Here is a 25,111-nt window from a genome sequence, read left to right as displayed (position 1 = left end):
GTGCTGAGGACATTAGCTGGGAAGGTATGCACTCCTCATCCATCACCTCCAGAAGCCAAGAGGAGATGTCGATTCATTTTCATTGCTTACCGTAATTAAGTACAAACTAAAACCAAAAACCAATACTGTTTTGCCATTCCAAGTGAAATAGTTATTTTCTAGAAATCATGATTCTTGGGTTTATAATAATAGACAAGTTTGAAAAATATTACACGTTACTGCTTTAAGAAACTACAATATGAAGTTACACTGTTACCATGACTTTGATATATAATAGGATTTTAGACCTCTTGCACAACCCGTCATGCACACATGACATTTGTACCCCCATAACATGGATTAAGTGCCATAAGGCTAACTGGCCACACCACTGCACTGTGGGCTTCAAAGTAAGTGCTTGTTCAGTACTCACTTATTAGCTGGGGGGGGGGGGGGGGGGGGGGGTTGCAGTCTGTCTGTCTGGCTGGCAGGCATACTGTACCAGCTGTTATAGACCCAAGGAACTACTCGCATCGAGGATGATGGGGAAGCTGTCAAGACAATGATGGTTTATGTTGCTGGTGGCGGTCTGTCAGGCTGCCATGAGTCATGCAGTATATCCCTAAACAGTCTGTTTTTGATTCTAAAAAGTAAAAATGTATGGTGCACTGTTCAGCTTGATGGGAGTGATGACTACATCAGATGTGAACAGTGAGAAATAAAAAAATGTATGGTTACACACTGCCACCTGGTGGATGCTGAGGGGTTGTTGCTAACTAACATGACCTGTGGTTATATTCAATGTTTGCAACCTTTTACAGAAATGTTATATTTTGTTTATAAATGTTTATTTTTACTTGCTGTAATGGTAGGCTACATTACATATAAATAAATGTGTCTGACCCACAGATCAAGGTTTAATAAGTAACCCTCAGTTCCATCATTCTCATTTTCATGTGTGTTAATAACATATATGATATACAGTATTCATAAAGTATAATGTTGAGTATTTCAATCTGAGACAACAAACCTGTTTAATGGGTTGTTTCTTCTACATGTTCCAAAGTACCAAATAATACAACAAAATTGCACATTTTAAAGGGTAGTAAACATTATGTTAAAAAGCATGTATACACACTTGGAAGAGAGAATGCCTTCAATTAAATAATTCAGCATCAGGCAATAATATGTTCCTTTATTTATAGAGCACTTATCAAAACAAAGTTACAATGAACCAAAATATGACATGTGCAAAAAGTGCAGTGTGAAATAGAAGTAAAACTTCCTGGAAAGGCTCATCGACAAAAACAATAACGCGTTTAACCACTTGAACCCTGGCCTCCCTATACTGGGAAATAGCCAATCTACAAGTTACAAATATATGTATTCCCTATTGGCAGATCACAGTTAATACAGATAGCTACACACAATCAACAGTAACACACATACGTATGTAGCATGTCATAATACAAAATAGTCAATAGACTGGGGGATATAAAAGTGTAGAAGGGAATATATGCATAAAATATTATAGTACATTCAGATTATGCATTAGCTGTGTACAATCAAATGCAATCCATATGTTATTGATTGCATTTTTGTTTTGCCTTAAGCCGTGTTTTCACTCTGGCTGTGAAGCTGGCCAAGGAACTACCACTCTTAATATGCCGGAAGTGTATTCCAATTGATAATAGCCTTAGTTTTATGAAATTGAAATCTCTCAGTCCTGGTGGAACTGGTAGTGTGTGTGATTTAATACATTCAGAGGTTGGGAGGGGGGAGGGGGTTGCTAGACCATGTAGAACATGTAGAGGCTTTTTATCCATGTTGTCTGAAGTTGAATAAAACCAACAATCATTTCGTAACACCCAATGAATCCAACGTCTGTGCTTCAGTGTTTAAAGCCTTGTTCAGACCAAACATTTTCCTCAAGGCAAAATTGTTTAAAGCCCAAAATATACTTCATCGTACGACTGTGCGGTGTGCCAAAAATAGCTGATCTACAAGCTCAGTTAGCTCACAACGTGACGCAGACGAGACATGTAGTGAGCTCATAGATCTGCTGTTTTTGGCGTGTGCCGCTGTTGTACGACGGAACATGAATTATAAGCATTACAACGTTGCGGAGAAAAGTCCCTGCGTTCTGAATGACCCCTCCAAATTCACACCATGTCCTCAACTGTTTCCCGTTTCAATCTTCTGGCTGTAGAGGTGATGGTATTCCTTTAGCACCTCTATCACTGCACTGTGGCCAAACTGCATGGCATCGTCCATTGGCATGTTGCCCCATCTGAGCAATAATCACAAGAGAGGCAGAGTGACCAAAAAAAGTTAAGTGAAGAAAGCTGGGCATGAATGAGGGCTTACGGTGTTCACATAGTGATTTATTGTTTTTCAGTCCATTCATTCATCAGTTTACAGAGGGTAATTTGATGATAGGCTTCCATAATACTGTTATGTTATTGGTATTTAAAAAAGGTTTTTGGGTCATTTTTTCACACTCTTATATTGTTATATTTCACATGAGTAGTAGCATCATGTCTTTGTTTTGTCTTATTTTCTTGTCTTTTCTGCTTAGTACTGTATGCTCTTGTTTTTTTTGTGTCTATTTACTTATACTTTATGATCTGTTTTCATTTTTTTCGTTTTTAGACACTGATACATTCTAATTGTATGTAATGTAAACGGTGAGGTTCTCCTAGGGTGTCAGCCCTCCTAGGGTGTCATACCTCACCGGCACAACAATATTCTGTCACCTTTCCTAGGAAAGAAGTATGTATATTTATACGATTCCTGTTGTGCAAATAAATTAATAAAAATAAAATAAAGAAAACATCTAATTGAATATATTCATGGTTGAATTTATTCCTGGGGCACTTGAACGTTTCTTTTGCCCCTCCACATTACAAATAATTTGGACTGAATTTGGGCTTCAAGTTTGTTACGTTATACTTCGGAATTTCTGTGACAAAAGATACCAATCAAATAATCTGACACTCATACAGTATATACAGTAAACGGGCAGAGAGGGAGAGAAATACAAGATCTGATGGACGGATGGATGGATGGATGGATAGATATGATGGAGTGAAAAAATATTAACATAAGCTGCAATTAAGAAATATGTTTTGCAAAGAGAGAGTAGATAGAGACACAAATCTTACCTATCTTCCACAAACGGATTAACTTTGCAGGTTTCGATGAGGAAACGGACTACGTCTTCATGACCTGGGAAGAAACAGATGGTAAAGCATTAAAGTTTGAGGGAGAAACATCTCATTGACAGATGTACGTAAATGATCCCCTCCAAGTCATGATCACATTCAAAATAAGAGATCCACAGAAAATTGTGCACACTCACTTGTGCAGAGTACCTATATACACAATTCATATTATTCCATAGAACCAAATCTAAATTATTATTTTAGGCAATGCGTGAGCAGCAGAACATATCTGCCTCTCAGGCAAAGTATGAATATTTACAGCATCAGTATCAGCAACTGATGAATATTGACAAATTAATACGACTTTGCCTTGAAAGCTGATTTGGAGTACTGCTCGTGCGTTTCATAAATGAGCAGGAGCAGTATTCAACTTAACGAGGTGAACTCACCCTCAGCTGCAGCAATGTGCAGCGCTGTTCGGGAGTCATAGTCCTTCAGATCCATGTCCAGTGATGAAAGGGCAAACCTGAAGAAAGAGAAGAAAAGAAAAGAAACCGCAGAGGCGGTGATTGACAGTCAAAATCCCTCAACAGAGACTTTTCAGTTAAAACTTTTAATACACGTTTGAAGGACCATGATAAATACTTTTAATGTGTTGTAAAACTGAATGTCATGAAACCTTTAAGTGGTTTAGGTGTACAGGTATAATGTTTAACCTTGATTGTTTTATGGTGTTAAGACAGAGTTATGGCATAGATGCTTTGAAGGGCTTTTAAGACAAAGAATAATCAAGCTTGTTGTAATGTAGTGTACCACTACCTTCTCATGGCTGACACATCCCCACTATAAGCGGCAAACATCAGGTTGAAGACAGCCATATTCTGTAAATAGAGGAAAAGTCACTGTTTATTAGAAGCACATTTTACTAACTTGAAAAAATAAAAAACAGGTAAATAATAAAGTGTCTCACCCTGTCATCTCCATCATGCCTGCGTGGGTCCTGCTTCTTCACAAAGTGCCTCAAGTTGTCATAGTTGTGGAAGTTGAAGTATGATACCAGCTCCTTTGGAGGCAAGAAACATGGAGAGTCAAATGGAAATATACTGTAGCACAATTAAAACCCTGTCTAACCGGAAGCCCATGGCCTTTACTCTAGCGCCACCTCTAGGCCAAACATTCCACTTGCACTCAACTCAAAATCTAATCGGCAGATTGCCATGAAACGAGCTGAGCACATTCATGCTCCCTGGAGGATGAACCATTATATTCCAGTGACCTTACCATGACTTATCCTGTATCGCCACCCTCAGGCCAAAATAAACATTTTACATTAGATATCTCATAATCTAATTTTAAAAGAATCTAAATATTCCAAGACGAGCTGGTCTTTTACATATCTGCCATAGCCAGACCAACATACAGTAGTGTCACTCTCAAGCTGTACTATAGCGACAGCATGGGACATCATCTGATCAAACAGCAAAACTTTACATTGCAACACGTTGTGAGCACAACAGCACCATGCGTATACAATGAAGTTACGTATATAGGATTTAAGTGGTTAACTGAGAACTATACCAATAATACCATACAGTAATAAAACAGCATCCATAAATGGATGTCCTATATGGAAAATGAACTCATATTAGTCCGTAAATCCTATTCTTACCTGACAGAAATGTATTCCACGAACACTGTTTCCAACTCTGTCCAGTGGAGGAGACCAGCACATCACACCCATGACATTGGGGATCACCAGCAGCACTGCCCCCGACACGCCAGACTTGGCAGGCAAACCCACCTGAGGAGATGATGGGAATGAGTGACTGTACAGTAGTTGGACAAAATGATGACAATTGTGATGATGACAATTTCAATATAGGATATTTAAAGATTTTGACATTATTTGACATTTCTTTTAAATATTAGTCTAATGACTATCATTTTTCTTGGTGCTAACAGGACGTGGCGGCAGTGGCTCAGGAGGTAGAGTGACTGCTTTGGAATCATAGGGTTTCCAGTTCGATCCCTGGCTCCTGGGCTAGTGTCAAAGTGTCCTTGAGCAAGACACTGAACCCCAACTGCTCCCAATGAGCAAGGCATGGTTTACTCCACTGTCTGTGTGTATGAATGGGTGCATGTAAAGCACTTTGGATAAACTTTGCACTACATACAGTAAATGCACCATGTACAACTTTTACAAAAGGAGATCATTCATTACACACAAATGACCCCCCCCCCCCTCTCTCTCTCTCTCACACACACACACACACACACACACACACACACACACACACACACACACACACACACACACACACACACACACACACACACACACACACACACATACACTTACATGAAAAGCCAGCTGGCCAGAGAAATCATACATTCCACATGAGTGCATGAGGCTTAGGGTGTTCCGGACGGCCTCAGAACTCAGGACGCGCTCTCCTGTGATTGGACAGATCCCTCCATTGGCCAAGGTGGCAGCCATAATGCTTCCTGACTCACAGGTGACCTCGATAGAGCAAAGCTGAGAGGAAGAGAGGGTCAGCTTGCTATCGAAATAGAAAAGCCCCTCTCATCATGACTAAATCTATAACAGCAAACAAGGCATATCATGTTGAGAAAACTTGCAGCAGTTTAAAGGTTACTTCATCATCGTTTTATGGATGTTATTTCATCCACCCGGGATGGTTTCTATTCATGATAGCATGTGTGTACCTGAAAGTAGAAGTCCAGTGAATCAATCATGTCTGCTCCCTCAGGAAAACACTGGGGAATCAAATATGAATAATCATGAAGCTGAAGTACACAAGCTGATTGATAGCTATATGTTAGTAATGCATAATGGAGTGATTCTCAATTACCTTTTTAAATGTTAACTTCCCCCAGTTTGATATGCATTAGGCCACGGACCCTCGTTTGATTGATTGACGGACAGAAATGTGCTATTTATTTAGTACTCTAACAAGTCCAGAAGTGCTGATTGATTTTTTTCAATGGGACCCCAATCTACACTATAAAATCCTCAGATAATTTAGTTTGACATTTAGGGCGTGTGAATGATGATTGGTTCACTTGTAAGCGCAAGGTACATGGTGGACCAATCAGCAAGCGGATGAGTTTCCTCACTTTCCTCACTTACTCTTTCTTACAATTTTATAGCAGGATCTCAAAATACTGTTAAAAGCCCATACAGTTAACACCAGGACAGACTAATGAAAATCTAACTATATATTTTGTATTTTTCACTGACATTTTAAACATACAGTATGTGGTTTGGATAGAACTCTAAATTAAGCATCTGTGTTGTTTTTCAGTTTTTTGACTGGGGGATAATGCTGCATCTTCTGCATTGGTTGTTAGCAAAACTGAGTTGATAAAACATGTTATGTGCCATTCATCCATGCATTATTCCACTTACTTGGGATCCAAAAGTCCCATTCCTTTTTATTCTAGACTAAAAACAAACGGGATCCGGAAGTACCCAGAAAGCCTTGAATTTATATTATGTCAACAGAGGTCTACTGGGCTGTTAGCATTATTGAAGCACACTAGCAAACCAGTCCTGACCTTCTTCTCTTTCATGTAGTATCCAATGGCAAAATTTCTGTCGCCCGTTTCTTTTTCTGACTGGAACCTGAGACCGAGAGGTACAAAATGGTCAATACTAAAACATCAATAATGCAATGGGGCAGCGAACCACTGTACAGCAGCCAGTGCTGGAAAAAGTACTCACATTTTTTACTTAAGTAAAAGTATCAATACTGCAATGTAGAAGTACTCTGTTACTCTGTTAAGTAAAAGTCTGGAATTAAACATTTACTTGGGTAAAAGTACAAAAGCAGTGTCATCAAAATGTATTTAAAGTACAGAATGCCCCATTTCACAAGTTTTCAAATGTATGAAATGTATTTAAATCTTTTGAAAATAGCAGATCTACAAGCTCACAATGCGTCGCAATGTGACGCATTGTGAGCTTGTGGATCTGCTATTTTCAAATGGCCGAAATGTATATAGGGCTGGAGTGGTTAATGTATGTTTTGTAATGATAATCAAAATCAAAATCTACAAAGTAACTAACTAAAGTTGTAGTAGAGTAAAAGTACAATATTTTCCTCAGATATGTAGTGGAGTAGAAGTAAAAGTATTGAATATTGGAAATAATCCATTAAAGTAAGTATACCTCAAAATTGTACTTAAGTACAATACTTGAATAAAAGTACTTAGTTACTTTACACTACTGACAGCAGCACAAGCTCAACTTTGTTTCACAAGAAGAAATACAGAAGGTATGAAACGTCACGTCTTTAGTGTTACTTTACAGTGTACTCACGTTGCATTGCTGAACCCCACGTACTCCTGACCTGCTATCTTTTTCACAAAGTCCATGAACTGGGGGAAAATAAATTAAAACAAGTGATGTGCATTGTAGTGTTTCTGTGCACACTGTACAGTACGTGCTTCAGTTTCATATCGTAGGGCTGTAGTGCAGTCTGTACACAGTTCAGTTTAACCCATTGAGACCTGAGGCCGATTCTAGAAATGTCTTCTAAATCCCAACAGTATTCTGAAAAAACGTATGTTTCTATGTCACTGGTGCTCAAACTTTTTCATGTCAAGGACCCCCAAAATTATATGTATTTGGCCGCGGACCCCCATCTCAAAATGTTTTGTTCCAGGGACCCCCAGAAGCAAAGAATAGTTAAAAATGTTCGCTTTAAACAAAATGCATTCAAAGATTTGCAGACATTTTCACAATTTTTCAAAAATAGCAGCTCTATAAGCTCATAGCGGGGAACTCGGTGCTGCACTATGAGCTTGTATATCTGCTAATGCTTTTTAGCTCAAATCAAAAAGTGACACAGATGCGTTCCAGGTGCAGTGTGTACATGATTCAGTTTCATATTGTAGGGCTCTGCAGTGTGTACATGATTCAGTTTCATATTGTAGGGCTGTAGTGCAGTGTGTACATGATTCAGTTTCATATATTGTAGGGCTCTAATGCAGTGTGTAGTGTACATGATTCAGTTTCATAATGTAGGGCTGTATGTACATGATTCAGTTTCATATTGTAGGCCTGTAGTGCAGTGTGTACATGATTCAGTTTCATAATGTAGGGCTGTAGTGCAGTGTGTAGGGCTGTAGTGCAGTATGTGTACACAGTTCAGTTTCATATTGTGGGGCTGTTGTATAATGTGTACATGCTTCAGTTTCATATCGTCACCGTCGGGCAGAAACCTCGTATATATTTCAACATTTAATGTTCTTTTCGTAAATTAATGACCTACTTTGCCCTGATGATATTGTCGCACAAAAGTAGCCATCTGCAATCTTGCGTTGCATTGCTATAATGTTATTTTGAAAGTGACAGTGGTGAAGACTGTTTTATAAATATTGAACCAATGAAAAGTATTAACAAGAGCTTGTGACTATATAATAACTACATTGGACATAATTGTAACACAGGTAATTTTTTCTCAGTTCCTGAAAAGTTTCAATTTTGGAGATACAAGGTTTCCACCCGACAGCGACAATAATAGGCTGGTGTGCAGTGTCAGCATACAAATACAGTTGAACAGTGCACAATACTTACATAGTCAAACTTCTCTGCCTTGTTGGAGCCAGTCTAATGATAAGGTGTGAGAGACAGAGCAAGCGCTTATTATAAAATATTTACACAATACATAAAATGTGACCCTAATTACTGTGTGCATTAAATAAGACTGCCACAGCATTGTACTAAACGATTATACATTTCTGTGTTGATTACATAACGTGTTACTGGCTGATACAGCCGATATGAAAGACAGGATGCCCTCATAAAACTTGAGCTCATGCTGCCTCATAAAGATCATAGCCACCTTTTAATAGACTCACAGTATACAGTTTAGGCATGTAGCAGACACTCTTATCCAGAGTGACAAGTGCAAATCAGATATCAGATTAAGCAGAGTAAGCATGAACCCTAGTCAACAATGGTAACATAAGTGTGAGTGCAAAGACATTAAGACAACAATGTAGCGCTTCAAAGAATCTAAACAACAAACCTAGCATCTGTCTAAACAATATGTCATCTAATAACATTCTTAACATTTGTGGTTAAGCAAGACACATTTTTATAATGGATAATGTGGAGTCCTGACTCACTCTAGCTGCAAGCTGTTGGACAATGTCACAATCACTAATGATACGGTAATGCTGCTGAATATTCTGTTTTTATCCTCTTTTTCATTGTCGTGAAGCACTTTGCGCGGTTGGCTGGAAAAATACTATACAAATAAAGGTATGATTATCATAAGAGCAAGGTTTGACTTCTTGTAATGTATCAAATTTGTGAACAGGAATCTTAACATCCATATTCATGTCAATATGTGGTTAGAATATTATTTAACTTCTATACAGGAAGAGGGTTTCAGAGAATGATGTAACAATTGGAGTAATATTACACAATATAGACTGGCTGAAATATTACTTTTTACTATGGCGTGGCTCTGAAAGAGGCTAGCCGTCTGTGAGAGGTTAGAATAGAAAAGAATAGAATATAATAGTGTGTCTGGACCTAATCTCACAAACCGCTGGAAGTCAATAGGACTCTGATCAGGCTCACACTTGAAGTCCGAGATCCACTTTGGAGACACTCCATAAATCTTTGTATCTACTGTACTGTATATTAGCCCCATATCTTTTTTACCGACAAAGTATTTGATCATTGTACTATACTGTCCTGTAAGATAAGTTTGCTCCTATCTGTCGTTTTTTTTTCGCCTTCTCATGCCACATTCACGCACACACACACACACACACACACACACACACACACACACACACACACACACACACACACACACACACACACACACACACACACACACACACACACACACACACACACACACACACGGTCTTCTCTCCTTCATGCCCCCACAGACCCCCCTCCCGCCCACATGGTGATAGTAAATCAGACATGGGTGTTGGTGATGAAGGAACACATGTGACACGTGACCACACCCCCACTACTTCCATCATTCCAAGGACGTTTTCCTACATGTGGTGGACACCAAGGTGCCAACATGACGCACAGTGTTGATTTAACTACCCATGTAGTACGTTGAAATTGTACGAATGTATTTATTATTGTTTTAGTTTTTCTGTATGTCTCTGCGATCCCCTTATCCTTTTGTCAGATATGTACAGTAAAAAGATAGCAATCAATCAACCAATCAATTAAACCATGAGCCACATAAAATGTGTTACGGGAATTCCTGTACAACTGGCGCTTGGTGTAAAATTATGTATTCAATAAAAACAACAAACTTTATTTGTATACTGTTACTGTAGCACTTTCCAAAAACAGTGTTACAAAGAGCTCAAGAAAATTATAACTAGGAGGGTTAGGCATTAAAACAGCTTTGTAAAGTGTGTTTTAAGAAGAGATTTAAAACAATGCACAGACTCAGCGAGCCTTATCTCCTTATAGGCAGGGCATTCCAAAGTGTCGGAGGGGGAGCTCTGACTGCAGAAGTCCCATTTCCCTTTGTTTTTAACCGACACTTTGGAATGACCAACAGTGCTTTGCCTGAGTATCTCAGGGTACAGGCTTGCTCATATTGGTCAGAAAGAAGTCTGAAATATAATTCAGAGCAAGACCAGACCTGGCCTTGTTTATAAAAAAAGATTGGCAGCCAGTGTAAGGATGCTAAAATAGGTGAAATGTGGTCAACTTTGTTGGAGCCACTTAAAAGCCGAGCTACAGCGTTCTGGACCAACTGTAGACGGTGAATAGACTTTTTGGAAAGACAGGAATTGAGTAGTCAAGGCACAATTAAATAAAATCATGAATGACTTTCGTCAAGTCGGAGATGGACAGAATGGATTGATTTTGGCAATATTTCTGAGGTGATAGAAGACAGAATGACCATCTTGACTCCACCTGTGTCCTGTTGTGCCCCGGCCAATCCCTGTGTTGATTTGTCTTCACCTGTGCCTAGTTAGTCTTTGTGTATTTATACCTCCCTGAGTTACTATCCCTTGTTAATTTATAGTTGATGTCACACTATGTACCTGGCACATTGTGTTCCAGTCCTTGTGTTCTCTGCTGTTTGCCAGTTTTTCTATGTGTATTAATAAGTCTTTGTTGTCTATTTAATAAATCTACATTGAACTTAAAGGAGGAGTTCACCCAAAAAATGACTTATTTTCTATCAATTGCACACCCTATGAAGCCTTGATTCCGTGGATTCTTTTTTGTTTTTGTCGCATTCCTAAGCTAATAATTTGATTCCCGTCTCCTACCGGCTAATGTATCCGGTAGGAGACACAAAGTAGATTATTTGTGTCTCCTACCGGAAATACACACGGCCATCAAATTATTGTCTTAGGAATACCACAAAAACAAAAACAAATCCATGAAATCAAGGCTTCATGGGGTGTGCAATTGATAGAAAATAAGTCATTTTTTGGGTGAACTCCTCCTTTAATCAGCCTGTCTGCGTTGTTCTGCCCTTGGGTCCAACATTCCTGTCTCACATTGTGACATTTACATGTCGTTCGAGACTGAGGTCATGATCAAAGGTGATGCAGGGTGCTGGCAGTGGGTTTTAAAAGAATAGCTAATAAGCCTTATATGCCTTTATTAGCACATGCATTCCATACATTCCATAGGGTTAGACCACACATGGACAAATGACCATCAACCTGCAACGGGCATTGTCCCGCTTGAGTAAAAGATTAACTGTTTCTAAAATATTTAAGGTGTTGTTAATTTTTAATTTTAGTTATAGAGGGCAATTACAATGTATTAAGGCATATAAGGCTTATTAGCCAGGGATTCTTTTAAGTTAGAAGATAGTGGACCATGTTATTTTCTAACTGGGCTCTCCCATGGGGCATCTGGCTTAATTATGATGCTCAGCTGTGTTTCTATTACAGAGCCTGTGTTTCTATTACAGAGTTGGTATTCAAGACACACAATTTGCTCCAAAGGAGAATGTGTGTGAGTGTCTATGCTGAGCATGTTTAAGTGACCCCAAAAAACATTTGAACTTCTGTGTCATCGTGAATGATGTCATTTGTCATTTGTGTACAGAAGGCTGCACGTGTGTGTTTACCTTGATAAGAGAACTGATCACTATGGCTCCTGCATTTACCATTGGGTTGTGGGGTTTGTCTAGAAGAAAGAAAATGTGCCAATTGATATAAATAATTCAATATGGAGACCAAAGTGGTCTCTACAGCACAAGTTATAAACATGTGCTGCAGAACTTAATCTACGAATATCTGTATATGTTACTGACAGAGGTAATTACTAAATATGGATAAAACACATTACATTAGCCCATCATAGCCATCTTAAACTGAGAATTCAGGCACAATAAATTCTCCTTCCAGTTTAAAACCTGAAGCATTAATTCATTTTAACCACTTTTATTTGTTAATCTTTTTTGTATTCTGACACCCTTGATTGTACTACCTACTCAATCTTCACCAACCATATCTGCATGTGTACCAAATATGTTAAATAAAAAAAAAGAATTAAAAAAAAATCTTAAGCATTGTTAATAAGGCAAAAAGAATCCCAAAAACATAAGTTTTCATAAACTCTTCACCACTCAAGACAAGACTACAGTCCAAGTGATGAGACCTTACCCACCATCTTCATCAAGTGAGAGCTTGTTGAACTTGAGGCCACTGGGCTCCATGCCCACATAGCGGTGAACCTTCTCCGTCCCAGACTCATGTACGGCGAGGGCATACTCCAGAGGCTTCACGCAGGACTGCAGGCAGAATGGAAGCTTGGTGTCCCCTACTGAATGCCTGGAGAAGAATACAATGCAACTCAAAGCCCAACACACAAACCCCATTAAGACTTCATATACCTTCAGATTATTTAAAAAAGAAAGCAATTAGTGGGCAGATCACACTTACATGTGTCACTTGCACTCAAGTGATCACTTGAGTGCAAGTGTGAAATTGTGTAAATAATAGGACTACAAGAAGAGATGCATGGAGGAGATGATGTTTTTATCATGAGGACTAGATCAACTGGATGAGGATGATTTGAGGAATAGTGCAGCTGCCAAACAGCTTTGGTATCTTCAAGAAACATTCTAAGCAAGCAAGAGTGTCATTTGCAGCAGCACATCAAATTCAACTAAATAACTTTAAAAAGTTGTTAAGACATAGCAGAGGATGCTGTTCACCTTACCTTTGACCATCCACTGTACATAGCGACACACCCCACAGGTCTGGGCTGAACTTAGCAAGGTGGGGGATATAGTTTGCTACCTTCAGTAACGGGAGAACAGAAACAACATCCCATTTGTCTCACATTCTAGACTACATGCCAGAGCTACAGATACAAAGAAAACAATCAAGATTAATGAAATGTTACTTCTTTGTCAAAATCCCTTACTATTTGCTAAATTAAAATGTTTGACATGATGGTTTGGATGATTCATTTTTATTTTTTATCATTGATGAAACAATGTGTGTATGCTGGCTGGCTGAAATGATTGTAAATCAGTCCATACCACTGTGTAGCAGAGGATTATTCTAAAATGGCAGTGGCTCTACATAAAATGTGCCGTGCAGGTGAATCACAACTTTAATAGACATTCTATGTATTTTCTTTTAATCATCTTTTCAAACTTTTCAAAATGTGGAAATTAACAAATATATTTTCATAGAGGAACAAACAAAAGATAATGCCTAATGTATGCTCTGTTTGTAACAACGTGTTGTGCGCCTAAAATAGCAGACCTACAAGCTCACACTGGGTAGCATCTGCAACGCGTTGTGAGCTTGTAGGTCAGCTATTTATGAATTGGACTTAAAGCTTACCTGACCATTGGTTTTCTTTGCCACGGTGTCATAAATCTCATTTATCTTTCGTGCAAAAGCGTCAAACTCAGGGATGATGAATTTCTTCCTAAAAGCTTGGATCAGCAGAACAATGTTTCCACCAACACATCTGGTAATGGGACAAATAGAACACAAACCTAAGGAACACTTTTGAAAATGGAACAGTCATTAGTGTTTAACAAAGACTTTGTCACTATTGACAATTGTACCCTCTTTTATTAGTACCCAGCCATCATTTGGCCTGGCTGAGGGGGTGAGAAAAGGCCTGAGACTGCACTGACCAGTCAACAAGCCATATCTTCCCATGGGATATTATGGCTGTTGACAAATCAGCCCAAGCTAAAGTGTCACGAGTACGCTGAATTAAAACAGCATGTGACCTCACTACTGAAGGAACTCACCACATCAAACATGGACAAAACTCAAGCCACCAAATGTGGTTGCCTACGAGCTCACAAGATCGTGACGCATTGTGAGCTTGTAGATCTTCTATATCTTTTGCTATCATAAAATGTCCATTTAAAAAAAAACAACACACAATTAATTGAATTTTACATTTTCAATTTCAAATGTTATGACATGCCCAAATAATTAGATACACTAAATGAGATTAGCAAGTGGTTAAAACTATTGTTTAGTGTATAGAATTTGCCTCCATATTGGGAAATGAGTGTACTGTTATGAGAATTCATAACTTTTTGTATAGCTGTATGTATTCAATTGTGATAATAATGTGTGGTTGTCACAACATCCCCATGGCAAACATGGACTTCTCTCACGGCACACGGTTTGGGAACCACTGCGTATAATCTACAGTATGTACTTTTATTTGGACCTCGGTTCGGCAAACATCACCAGATGCAGTTACCCAAAAAGGCAGATCAAATGAGTGTGCCTGCATTAGCATTAGATTAGCATTCTTTCACGGTTGAGCTTAATTTCATTTTGCTCAGCAGCTCCTTCTAAACACTAGTAATTTAGAGGGAAAACACAGCAAACAAGTAGGGCAGAGGTAGTCACATATTCATGCAGCGAGTGCACATGGGTATGCACGTTTGTCACTGTGTGTGTGTGTGTGTGTGTGTGTGTGTGTGTGTGTGTGTGTGTGTGTGTGTGTGTGTGTGTGTGTGTGTGTGTGTGTGTGTGTGTGTGTGTGTGTGTGTGAGACAGTGTTTTTCCCATGTGTCAGTGACAAGGAACAGCTGCCAGCAGTCTGACAGAGGGTCCATGGCCCTGACAGCTAGAAAGCTTCAGACGCTCGCGTGAAGAAACACGATACCCAGTGTTTGTAATGGCTGTAGTCAAACTGGAGGCATCAAGTGGGCTTTCAGAGCTTGGTTCTATGTTTGTGTGTTGACGCGAGGCACAGACTACCAAAACAATGGCATCCCAAACTATGACAAGCAAAGCGTCCCATTCTACATTCTTAAGAAATAGATGGTCTACACATATTCTGAAAAATATTAGGTTTGTCTGTGAAACTATCAAAACCAGTAGTGCTCTGTCCTTCTTTGTGGTACGTACTAGCAGTGACTTTAAATATTGGCAAAAATAGTAGAACAATATACAAAAGTACCCTATTCTATATGATGGCAAACTAGCCAAATATAAAGATAGAGACCCTTTGATGCTTCAAATTATCCCACCTTTGATGTGAACAAGTGGCCTCAAATGACACATCATTGATGCTTTCTATCCGTCAGAGCCTGGCTTACATGTATATGTTTATTAAAGTATCCCCATTAAAACACATGGATGTACCATGCTGCCCTGAACATGCTAAATACAATACAGACATGCAGGAAAGGACAAGACATATTAAAATATAACGATGTGACAGAAAATTAAATGACAGTCTCAGAGACGATAGAAAAGGCAACAATGATGTGACAGAGACAATAGAAAAGGCAACAAAAATATGACGCAGACAATAGAAAAGGTAACAATGTGACACCGACAATAGAAAAGGCAACAACAATGTGACACAGACAATAGAAAAGGCAACAACAATGTGACACAGTCACAGACAATAGAAAAGCTAACAACAGGAAATGCAATAAACAGAGTGTGTCTATACTGTACACATACAGTACAAGTACAACAAATCCTCTGTTAATGTGGAATGTGGGTAGGTCAGACTATAAATAACCCATGATGCCTTGCAACTGACAGCAATCTGGGTATGAAGGCTGAGTGTGGTGATGCAGTAAACATTTTGAAAAGTGAGTGAGACACAGAGTGCTATTTCTTGACAATGTGAAGTTTTATGTGATCAAAGCACAGTAACAATACAGTGGCAGTTCCTTGGGTCTGGGCCTGCTGAGAGACACTGCGGGATACAGCCTACAGCAGATGTCAGAACTGCTTGTTTTATGGGGAGAAAAAGCAACAACATAGAGTGGGATTTGATATGTGAAGAAAGTCTCCCCCTGGCACAGCCAACTACTGCTAATGCTCTGAACATGTCCTCTTGCCCTCTGAACAGCGACATCAGATACTTGGCAACATCACCTGCCAATCCTTTCAAACTTGTACCTACTGCACAGTGCACACTGACATAGTGATTATTAAGCAAGAGTACTTTTTGCCATGAACCTCTTTGCTGACCACTGTGCTAGGCCTCTGTTCTAGTATTAATGAGAATGATCGTCTAATATTTCATCTAATAATTTTTAATAGCAATCAAAATCGTGTTTCTGTACCAGTGGCTTGCTGCAATTCACAGTTGACCAAAGCACTAGGCCCCATTCTGTTTTCGTTCTACACTTTGCCGAGAATAGCCAATCTAGCCGGTCACAGCACGTCACTTTGCGTCACGTTGTGAGCTTGTAGATCGGCTATTTTCGCTGAATGTTCACCTCTAAATGTTCACCTCTAAATAATAGGGATGCTAGATTTCATTAAGCCTAATTTATACTTCGCCAAACGAAGGGGCAGACACCAAGACCATGAAGATGACCTGGAGCCAGCTGTAGAGAACAGCTCAAGAGTCAAGACAGAGATGCCTGGAGATCACTTGCTGACAACAACCTATGCCCCAGAAGGGGTAGTAGGCGTAAGTAAGTAACACGAAGTATCACATCCCTGTAAACGATATGATGCAATACATTTCTGCCGTATACAGTAACACTATTCAGCTTATCCAGGCTGTTTTGCAATGAGTGAGCACGTCAGTGCTCAGCTGTTAGGGCTACTGACCCCGTGCCAGTGGGCCACTCACCTGTGAAAGAGGTCACGGTCCATCATCAAGTCACCAGGGGAATCCCTGACAGCCTGTCGCATTCTCTCCATGCAGTCCTTCAGACGAGGGTCTGACGGATGGAGGCCTGTTTTCCTCAGGGCCTGTATTGAGGGTTGGACCATGTGATGTGCAGCATGTACTTGGATTGTAGAATGACATATTTACAATAATATGTTGACTTTTTACATGTCTTGCCTTGTGTTTTTTTTTTAATCAATTGTAGACAGGGTCAATTTTCAGAGAAGCATAACCCCGAAGGCATTTCGTGTTTATTTTTGGTATACAACATTTCTAGGGGTATTAAGGGGTGCTGAATCCAAATCTGCTGTATACCCAGCGCAAAAATGTCAATTAAGGCCTCAAAATTGAGAAATTCAACATGGCCGCCAGCGCCAGGACCTCTTTCCAAAAAAACAGGTGCTAAACCCACATTCTTTATTCTACTGACATGAAACTTTGCACAGAACATCTGCACTTATGGGGGAAGAAAGTAGGAATATAGCTGGGGTGCAACCATGAGAGTAACAGGGTGTTTTTGACTGTCTAACTGTAATCTTTGTATAGGCGAGGATACAAAAATGACATTTCTTCAGTGTTTGCAGGAATACTACAGCAATTTGGTAATAACTGTACAGTGTTGGACACCAACATTGGAATCCCCCAAGTCTTAGCTTTCTTCAGGTACCAAGTTTATGCCAGTAGCCCTTATAAGTCTGGATATATAAGCATTTTAGTGTAAGCATGCTGTTTTATAGTAGGGTCCGAAAGTGAGGTTCTGTGACCATCCTTTGGCAAGTATGTTTTTACGATTGATTTGACCTCTATGGACCCTTTAGAAAAGATTTAGCCCCCAGGTCCCTCCCAAAAATCCCGGCATTTTTTGCTAGACAGCCAAATTCAAAATGGCGCCCGGCGCCATCTCTAAAAATTAACTTTTGATCTGGATGACCTAGAATCATGTATGAAGGCACTTTTCCATACAAGTCAACCATGAGGATTCCAAATCTGACACAATTTTAATTGTCAGACCTCGTTTTGACTCCGAAATTCAAGATGGCCGACATTCAGTACAGTAAAAACTTATACCCAGGGGGCAATGAACCAGATGGGCTAGAAATAAAAACTTGGTGTCTATTTCATGGTTTCAGAGCATGAGAAACTCAATGGAATACTTATCTTTATGATTGGGTGTGTCGGGACCTTTAATTTGCATATTTCCAAGATGGACGCCACGCGAAAATGAGTTTTACTATGACTTTTACAGTGACAGCTTACTGTTATGGCAAAAAGTCTGCTTTTTAAGCAATATGAACACATTTGGTCAGTTTGCGCTTTAATTTATATGTTGTCAATATGGCTGCAGTCATAAATAATGTATGGTATTACATTTTCCATTTATTGTCTCCGCCAGGCCGATAGGCATGGCGAGAGAGTATGTTTTACCCTCCGTCCGTCCGTCCGTCCGTGTGTCCGTCCGTCCGTCCGTCCGTCCTTCTGTCTGTGACCAGCTAATCTCCGCCACCGTCGGCCCGATCGCTGTGAAACTGCACACACACGCTCCCTGGATGCCACAGCAGAACCTCTGCCCCAAATTTTTCAGATCAGCCAGTCATAGCGCCACCATGAGGCCGACTTTTGCAAAACACATTTTTTAATGTTACTCCTACAGATTTTCTCCAAATAACACACAAATCGGTACACAGTATCTCTATAGCCATGTGATCAACATGGATCTGTCCGATTTTCCATATTCCATCCTGATTGGCTAAGATTGGCTTCCAAAGTTAGTAGGATTGGTTTATTTTGAACAAAATGCCTCAAATCATGAACGCAACATGCACTTTCCGTGCAATTTTCCACGTACATTCCCACTTGGCCCAGGAAGAATTGTCACTTGAAAACTTTCAAATCAGCCTCATGGTGGCGCTATAACAGGCCGATTCACGTTTTTAGCTATAACTGCACCGATCTGCGTGCAACTTTGCATGCACACTCCTTATATTAGAGGCCAAGGAAAAGCCTTTGCCGTGCATTTTTCACATATGCCTTTTAGAGCGCCACCAGGAGGCTGAGATTTGAAAAACACATTTTTTGCTCTTACTCCTTCAGATTCTGTTCAAAAATCACGCAAATCGGTACACAGTCTCTCTATAGTCATGTGATCAAGATGGATGTGTCCGATACTTCATATTCTATCCTACTTGGCTAACATTGGCTTCTAAAGTTTGCAGGATTGGTCCGTTTTTAACAAAATTCCTCAAATCATGAACGCAGTGTGCGATTTCTGTGAAATTGTTCACGCACATTCCCACTAGGCCGAGGAAGAAATGCCACCCTTTTCACATTGGCCTGTTATAGCGCCACCAGCTGGTCTAATTTAGCAAACCACATTTTTGGAACAAAATGCCTCAACTCATGAATGCAGTGTCCGATTGCCGTGCAAGGCCTAAGAAGAAATGCCCTTTTCACATTGGCCTATTATAGCGCCACCAGGAGGCCATAATAACCTAGCTGACCTGGCGGAGACTTGTGCTCCGAGGAGCACTTTTTCTAGTTGATTTATAGATCTATAGTTGTGGGGATGATTGCAGAGAAAAATCAGAGAAAAAACCCACAATGTACCTTATGTATCATTTTAATAAACTAAATACAATATAAACAGACACATGCACACTCCAAGACTTGCCAAAAACTTCAACTTTAGGGCTATACAAATTAACATAGTGGTATGCATTCAAGTAACATAACAAAAGATAGACTACTTAGTGACAAATAGAGTAAAAGCGGAGTTGAGGTTGCCTACAAAAGGTTCATTTTGACCTCTATGGTTCAGTCTTGCCTGCTTCTAAAGCCAATGATACTATGGTACAATGCTATTCACTGTCACTGTTGTCATGTTGCACTGATCCTGCTGCATCGTGTCTCCAGTCCCTGGCAACGGCATCCTAAGTAGAATGGAATTGCCTTCTTTGCACGGGAACAGTTTTTCTGGCAGCCTTTGATACAGCTGCATGATATTGCCTTGTTCATTGACACAGGCCAGGCTGGCTCGGTAGATGCAAGGGGGACTGCATTGCTAGCACTGAGAGAACATCCATACTCTGTGAAAGAAGGAATATCCGGCTTGGCGATATGTGCACATTTATCTATTATGGTTGCTAGAACAGCTCTTCTCAGGTGCAGGTCAAAGGAATTATCTGTCGGGGGCAGCAGCTTTAAGAGGGTTGATCTATTATTGAGGAACTTGTACACTCTAAGCTTACTCAGGTCAAAATCCTCCTGGTGGTCCGCTTTGGATGTATATACAGCAATTGTGAGGTCTCGTGCCTGATTGATGGACGTCATCTGAGAGGGAATCATAAGAGTTTTCACCAAACTCCTCAAGTGCAGAGATCCAGACGCATGATGGCCTTGAACCATGCCTTCTTCCCAGTGAAGAAGGGATAGCCGGTGGTACAGTATCTCTGCCACTTAAACTATGGATAAAGGGCAGGGCACGACACTGTGCGAGACCCAGTGCTGATACCATTTGATGGATAGGAAGGTATGAATTTTGCTCTGTTCTCACCCACAGCTCTGGAAGGCATTGGAGATGGGTTGCTGCATAGTAAAGGCACATGATGATGATGTCTGTGTCATTGGCATGGATGACAGCGCCGCCCATGGCTGCTGTGGTGTTGGGGAGTGTTGTTTCTGTCTGTTGTAAACTGTGCTCCGCTGTACCAAATGAAATTCCTAACATGTTCACATGTCATGGCAATAAAGTCTTCTGATTCTGATTCTGACAACTCTGTCAACTTTGTCATTCTGGACACTGTACAGGGTGTGGAGTATTATTCTTGTATCAGCCTCCTGTTGTGTGGATTCTAGTGCAGGGACATCTTCAATAGACCCCTCCTTGATCACCACACTCCTTGTCTCTTCTTTAAACCCCCCACCCAGGTAAAGATGTGTTGGACCAAGGGCCGACTTAAGTTTCTCATTTTCACACCATTCGTCACAGAGGAAACTCAATAGGTTTGCCTTGTTAGCTGACACAGCAAAAAACTCCTGAGGATCTGGAGCTGTGTAATGCATACTGACTTCATATTCTTTGGTAGGTTTTGGTCAAGCATATCTGTGTTCTTGCTCAGCTGTCTTAAGACTAGGTCCACAGTACCGGTCAAAACAGAAGTGAATGATCTCTGTGCCAGCAGGCACATCATTCAACAGCAGACGTTGGTATCGTTCAGCGATTGTTCCAAATGCTTCACCTTTCAGGAACGACCAATGGCGCATGGCATACATGGCATCAATAACTACTGCTGTTTTTCTGTCTTCTGTAGGCAGGTCAGGGATACATGCAACTTTGGTCTCCTCTTTCAGGACCTTCACAAGGCTTGCCTTGGTACCTGTTCTCATCCTGCCATCTTCCTGGAAGAGGGAAGGGGGGAAGTCACTGCACTCGTGGTTGCCTATAAAGTCAACAAGGTTGAGTTCTCCACCACTGGCTATGATTAGGGTCATGCGCAGGAGGGCAGTAATTTCATTGCTCTTGCCAGGTGCTGAGGTTTTCCCCTTAGATTGTTTAGATTTTGTGTTTTGAGTGTAGAAAGTGTTAAGCTTCATTATTCTTGTCTTCTTCTGTTCACTGGACAGTGACTCACACAGTGCCTTCAGACCCAGTTCTTTCACACTCATCAAGTCGTCCTTGACTGTGGATGTGGAATCAGCACACTGTCCTGTAGATATGTTGATCATGGATGATGTGCTCACTGTAAATGGGTTAGTCTCCACTGCTGCCTTGACTACCATCTCTGCATCCCGGATTACACGACTCCGACCAGACTCATGGTGTGGGTCTGCCATATTGACAACATATAAATTAAAGCTCAAACTGACCAAATGTGTTCATATTACTTAAAAAGCAGACTTTTTGCCATAACAGTCAGCTGTCACTGTAAAAGTCAAAGTAAAACTCATTTTTGCGTGGCGTCCATCTTGGAAATATGCAAATTAAAGGTCCAGACACACCCAATCATAAAGATAAGTATTCCATTGAGTTTCTCATGCTCTGAAACCATGAAATAGACACCAAGTTTTTATTTCTAGCCCATCTGGTTCATTGCCCCCTGGGTATAAGTTTTTACTGTACTGAATGTCGGCCATCTTGAATTTCGGAGTCAAAACGAGGTCTGACAATTAAAATTGTGTCAGATTTGGAATCCTCATGGTTGACTTGTATGGAAAAGTGCCTTCATACATGATTCTAGGTCATCCAGATCAAAAGTTCATTTTTAGAGATGGCGCCGGGCGCCATTTTGAATTTGGCTGTCTAGCAAAAAATGCCGGGATTTTTGGGAGGGACCTGGGGGCTAAATCTTTTCTAAAGGGTCCATAGAGGTCAAATCAATCGTAAAAACATACTTGCCAAAGGATGGTCATAGAACCTCACTTTCGGACCCTACTATAAAACAGCATGCTTACACTAAAATGCTTATATATCCAGACTTATAAGGGCTACTGGCATAAACTTGGTACCTGAAGAAAGCTAAGACTTGGGGGATTCCAATGTTGGTGTCCAACACTGTACAGTTATTACCAAATTGCTGTAGTATTCCTGCAAACACTGAAGAAATGTCATTTTTGTATCCTCGCCTATACAAAGATTACAGTTAGACAGTCAAAAACACCCTGTTACTCTCATGGTTGCACCCCAGCTATATTCCTACTTTCTTCCCCCATAAGTGCAGATGTTCTGTGCAAAGTTTCATGTCAGTAGAATAAAGAATGTGGGTTTAGCACCTGTTTTTTTGGAAAGAGATCCTGGCGCTGGCGGCCATGTTGAATTTCTCAATTTTGAGGCCTTAATTGACATTTTTGCGCTGGGTATACAGCAGATTTGGATTCAGCACCCCTTAATACCCCTAGAAATGTTGTATACCAAAAATAAACACGAAATGCCTTCAGCATTTTATACAAGCACATTTTCTGAAATTCTGCCTAGTCTATTGGCTGAAATGAACAACTCACTCAATGACCAAAAGTTAACATCATATCTAGTGCTCAGCTACTTCAGTTACACTTTTAAGTTTTTATCCCTATGACAGAAAGTGTACAGGTATTACATACAGACATTCAGAATCAGACTTTGAATTATCAGAATTATGATTACGCTTATTCACAGGTAGTCTACAGTATGTTTGCACGATCATATCCACATGTAGCCAACGAAGAATTCTCGATGAGTTTGGTGCATTACACATAGACATTTGGATCTCAAATGTCAACTGGGTCCGGCAACGCCAGAGATTAAATATAGCTTGCAGGCTACTCCACTAAATATAGTGTGGTGAAGGTTTGCATGGAGATTTCATAACTTGACCTCCTCAGGGAATGTGCAGACTATCCTACTTCTAAAGGAACAGTATGACCCCACTGTGTGAGAGAGAATGAGTACACATAGAAAACGGGCATCCTACGGACTTTGCTACTCACTGAGATAAAATTAGAGATAGGGACTTGGTCCCTTCCCTCTGTGATGGTGTAGAAAAGCATGTCCTCTGTTCCAGAGCAAAGCGACTTTGAGCGCACACACCTGTTAAATTGAATAATAGCATTACATTATCTTATTTTTTCTCTTTTTTGTTTCTCAAAATGAAAGTACCGGTATTCTTTCTGTAGTTTGTTATGTGTTAATTTGACATGAGCTGCATCAGCAGACAGCATGGGCTGTTACTGGCCCATATGATCAGCTAGGCAAGACACACTTTGTGTTCTAGCAAGCCATCATCATTGATTGACAATTGATTGATTGATTTTTAATCTAACCTATTATTAGACTAAAGCCTGTAGTAGGCCTACACATTATGCATCATTGGAATCACAACCTGCACTAATTATCTAGCCTGGAAACCAGACAATTATCCGGTCTACAAATTCAGGTGTGTAGGTTAGCCTATAAAAGGTAAAACATAACAACAACTTACATTTTGAGATGAAAGTGTTCCATACGTTTGAGAGGATACCGGTGCCCCATCATTGATTTTGTTTGTTGACAAGGTAGGCCTATTATAGTGCTGTGACTGAAGAGTCTCTTGGTGGCATCTTTGAGAAATAATTCCACCACAGCAGGCTGTGCCACACTCAAAGCTTTCAAACAATGCATGGCTGAACTCAGTCAGCTTCACAAATTATATCCTTTTTAAGGTTAATCCAATCCTGCTCCTTTCTTCTCAGTAAATTACTACTATGAGTATCTTCACTGCCAACTGTTGTTGATATCTTTCTGTAACAAGCACGTTGCCGGTAGCATCCGCCTGATTGGTGGACACAATTAGCCTGGTAAACCCTCCCTCCGGAAATCTCATTTCCATTTGTGGAAATGAGATTTCCGGAGGGAGGGTTTACCAGGCTAGGACACAATAGCCAATCAGAAAATTGGAATGCAGAGTGACCCTTTTCACGTAGCTTACACGTGTTAGAATGATACAATGGCTATAGATAGGCCTACATTTGTTATTGTCTCTCAAAACGCATTTGACAACTAAGCATATTCATAAAACGAAATGTTTATTTAGCGCAATAAAACGGTGAACATAGTGATTGCAGTGGATGAGGGTCAGGTGCCTGACAAACATCTTTAGCACCACCTTGTGAAAATGTCAGTGAGTTGCTACAGTCAAGTTTAGACCTATACATGTCCCTCGACTCCCTCCCGAAGTATTTTCTTATTAACCATACACATTTCACTTTTGCACAACATGTGTCTTGTTGTCTGATATTGTATGACAGCTGCATATGAAGTTGTGGTATTTGACCTCAGTTGCAGTGCTGTGCTGGTAACCTATAGTAAATTGAAGCTATACTTCAGTTTGGT

The 25,111-nt window shown here is 40.2% G+C and overlaps 1 protein-coding gene across 1 annotated transcript; it reads right to left on the bottom strand.

Annotated features, from left to right (window-relative positions):
* Positions 1-883: 883 nt before the first annotated feature.
* On the bottom strand, positions 884-24,477 carry gls2b (glutaminase 2b (liver, mitochondrial)). Its single transcript, XM_084063453.1, has 18 exons — positions 24,222-24,477; positions 23,731-23,830; positions 17,233-17,354; positions 13,992-14,121; positions 13,357-13,436; positions 12,802-12,965; positions 12,260-12,318; positions 8,746-8,778; positions 7,486-7,544; positions 6,723-6,789; positions 5,871-5,921; positions 5,503-5,679; positions 4,813-4,944; positions 4,114-4,206; positions 3,963-4,024; positions 3,593-3,669; positions 3,144-3,207; positions 884-2,269 (listed from the first exon to the last, which is right to left on the bottom strand). Exons 1-18 carry the CDS (start codon positions 24,398-24,400, stop codon positions 2,155-2,157), a joined length of 1,764 nt encoding a protein of 587 aa, XP_083919579.1. The 5' UTR covers positions 24,401-24,477; the 3' UTR covers positions 884-2,154.
* Positions 24,478-25,111: the final 634 nt, after the last annotated feature.

The sequence above is a fragment of the Gymnoscopelus microlampas genome (assembly GCF_963454915.1).
Source record: "Gymnoscopelus microlampas genome assembly, chromosome: 7".
Lineage (NCBI taxonomy): Eukaryota > Metazoa > Chordata > Actinopteri > Myctophiformes > Myctophidae > Gymnoscopelus > Gymnoscopelus microlampas.
This window is presented reverse-complemented; position numbering and strand designations above follow the sequence as displayed.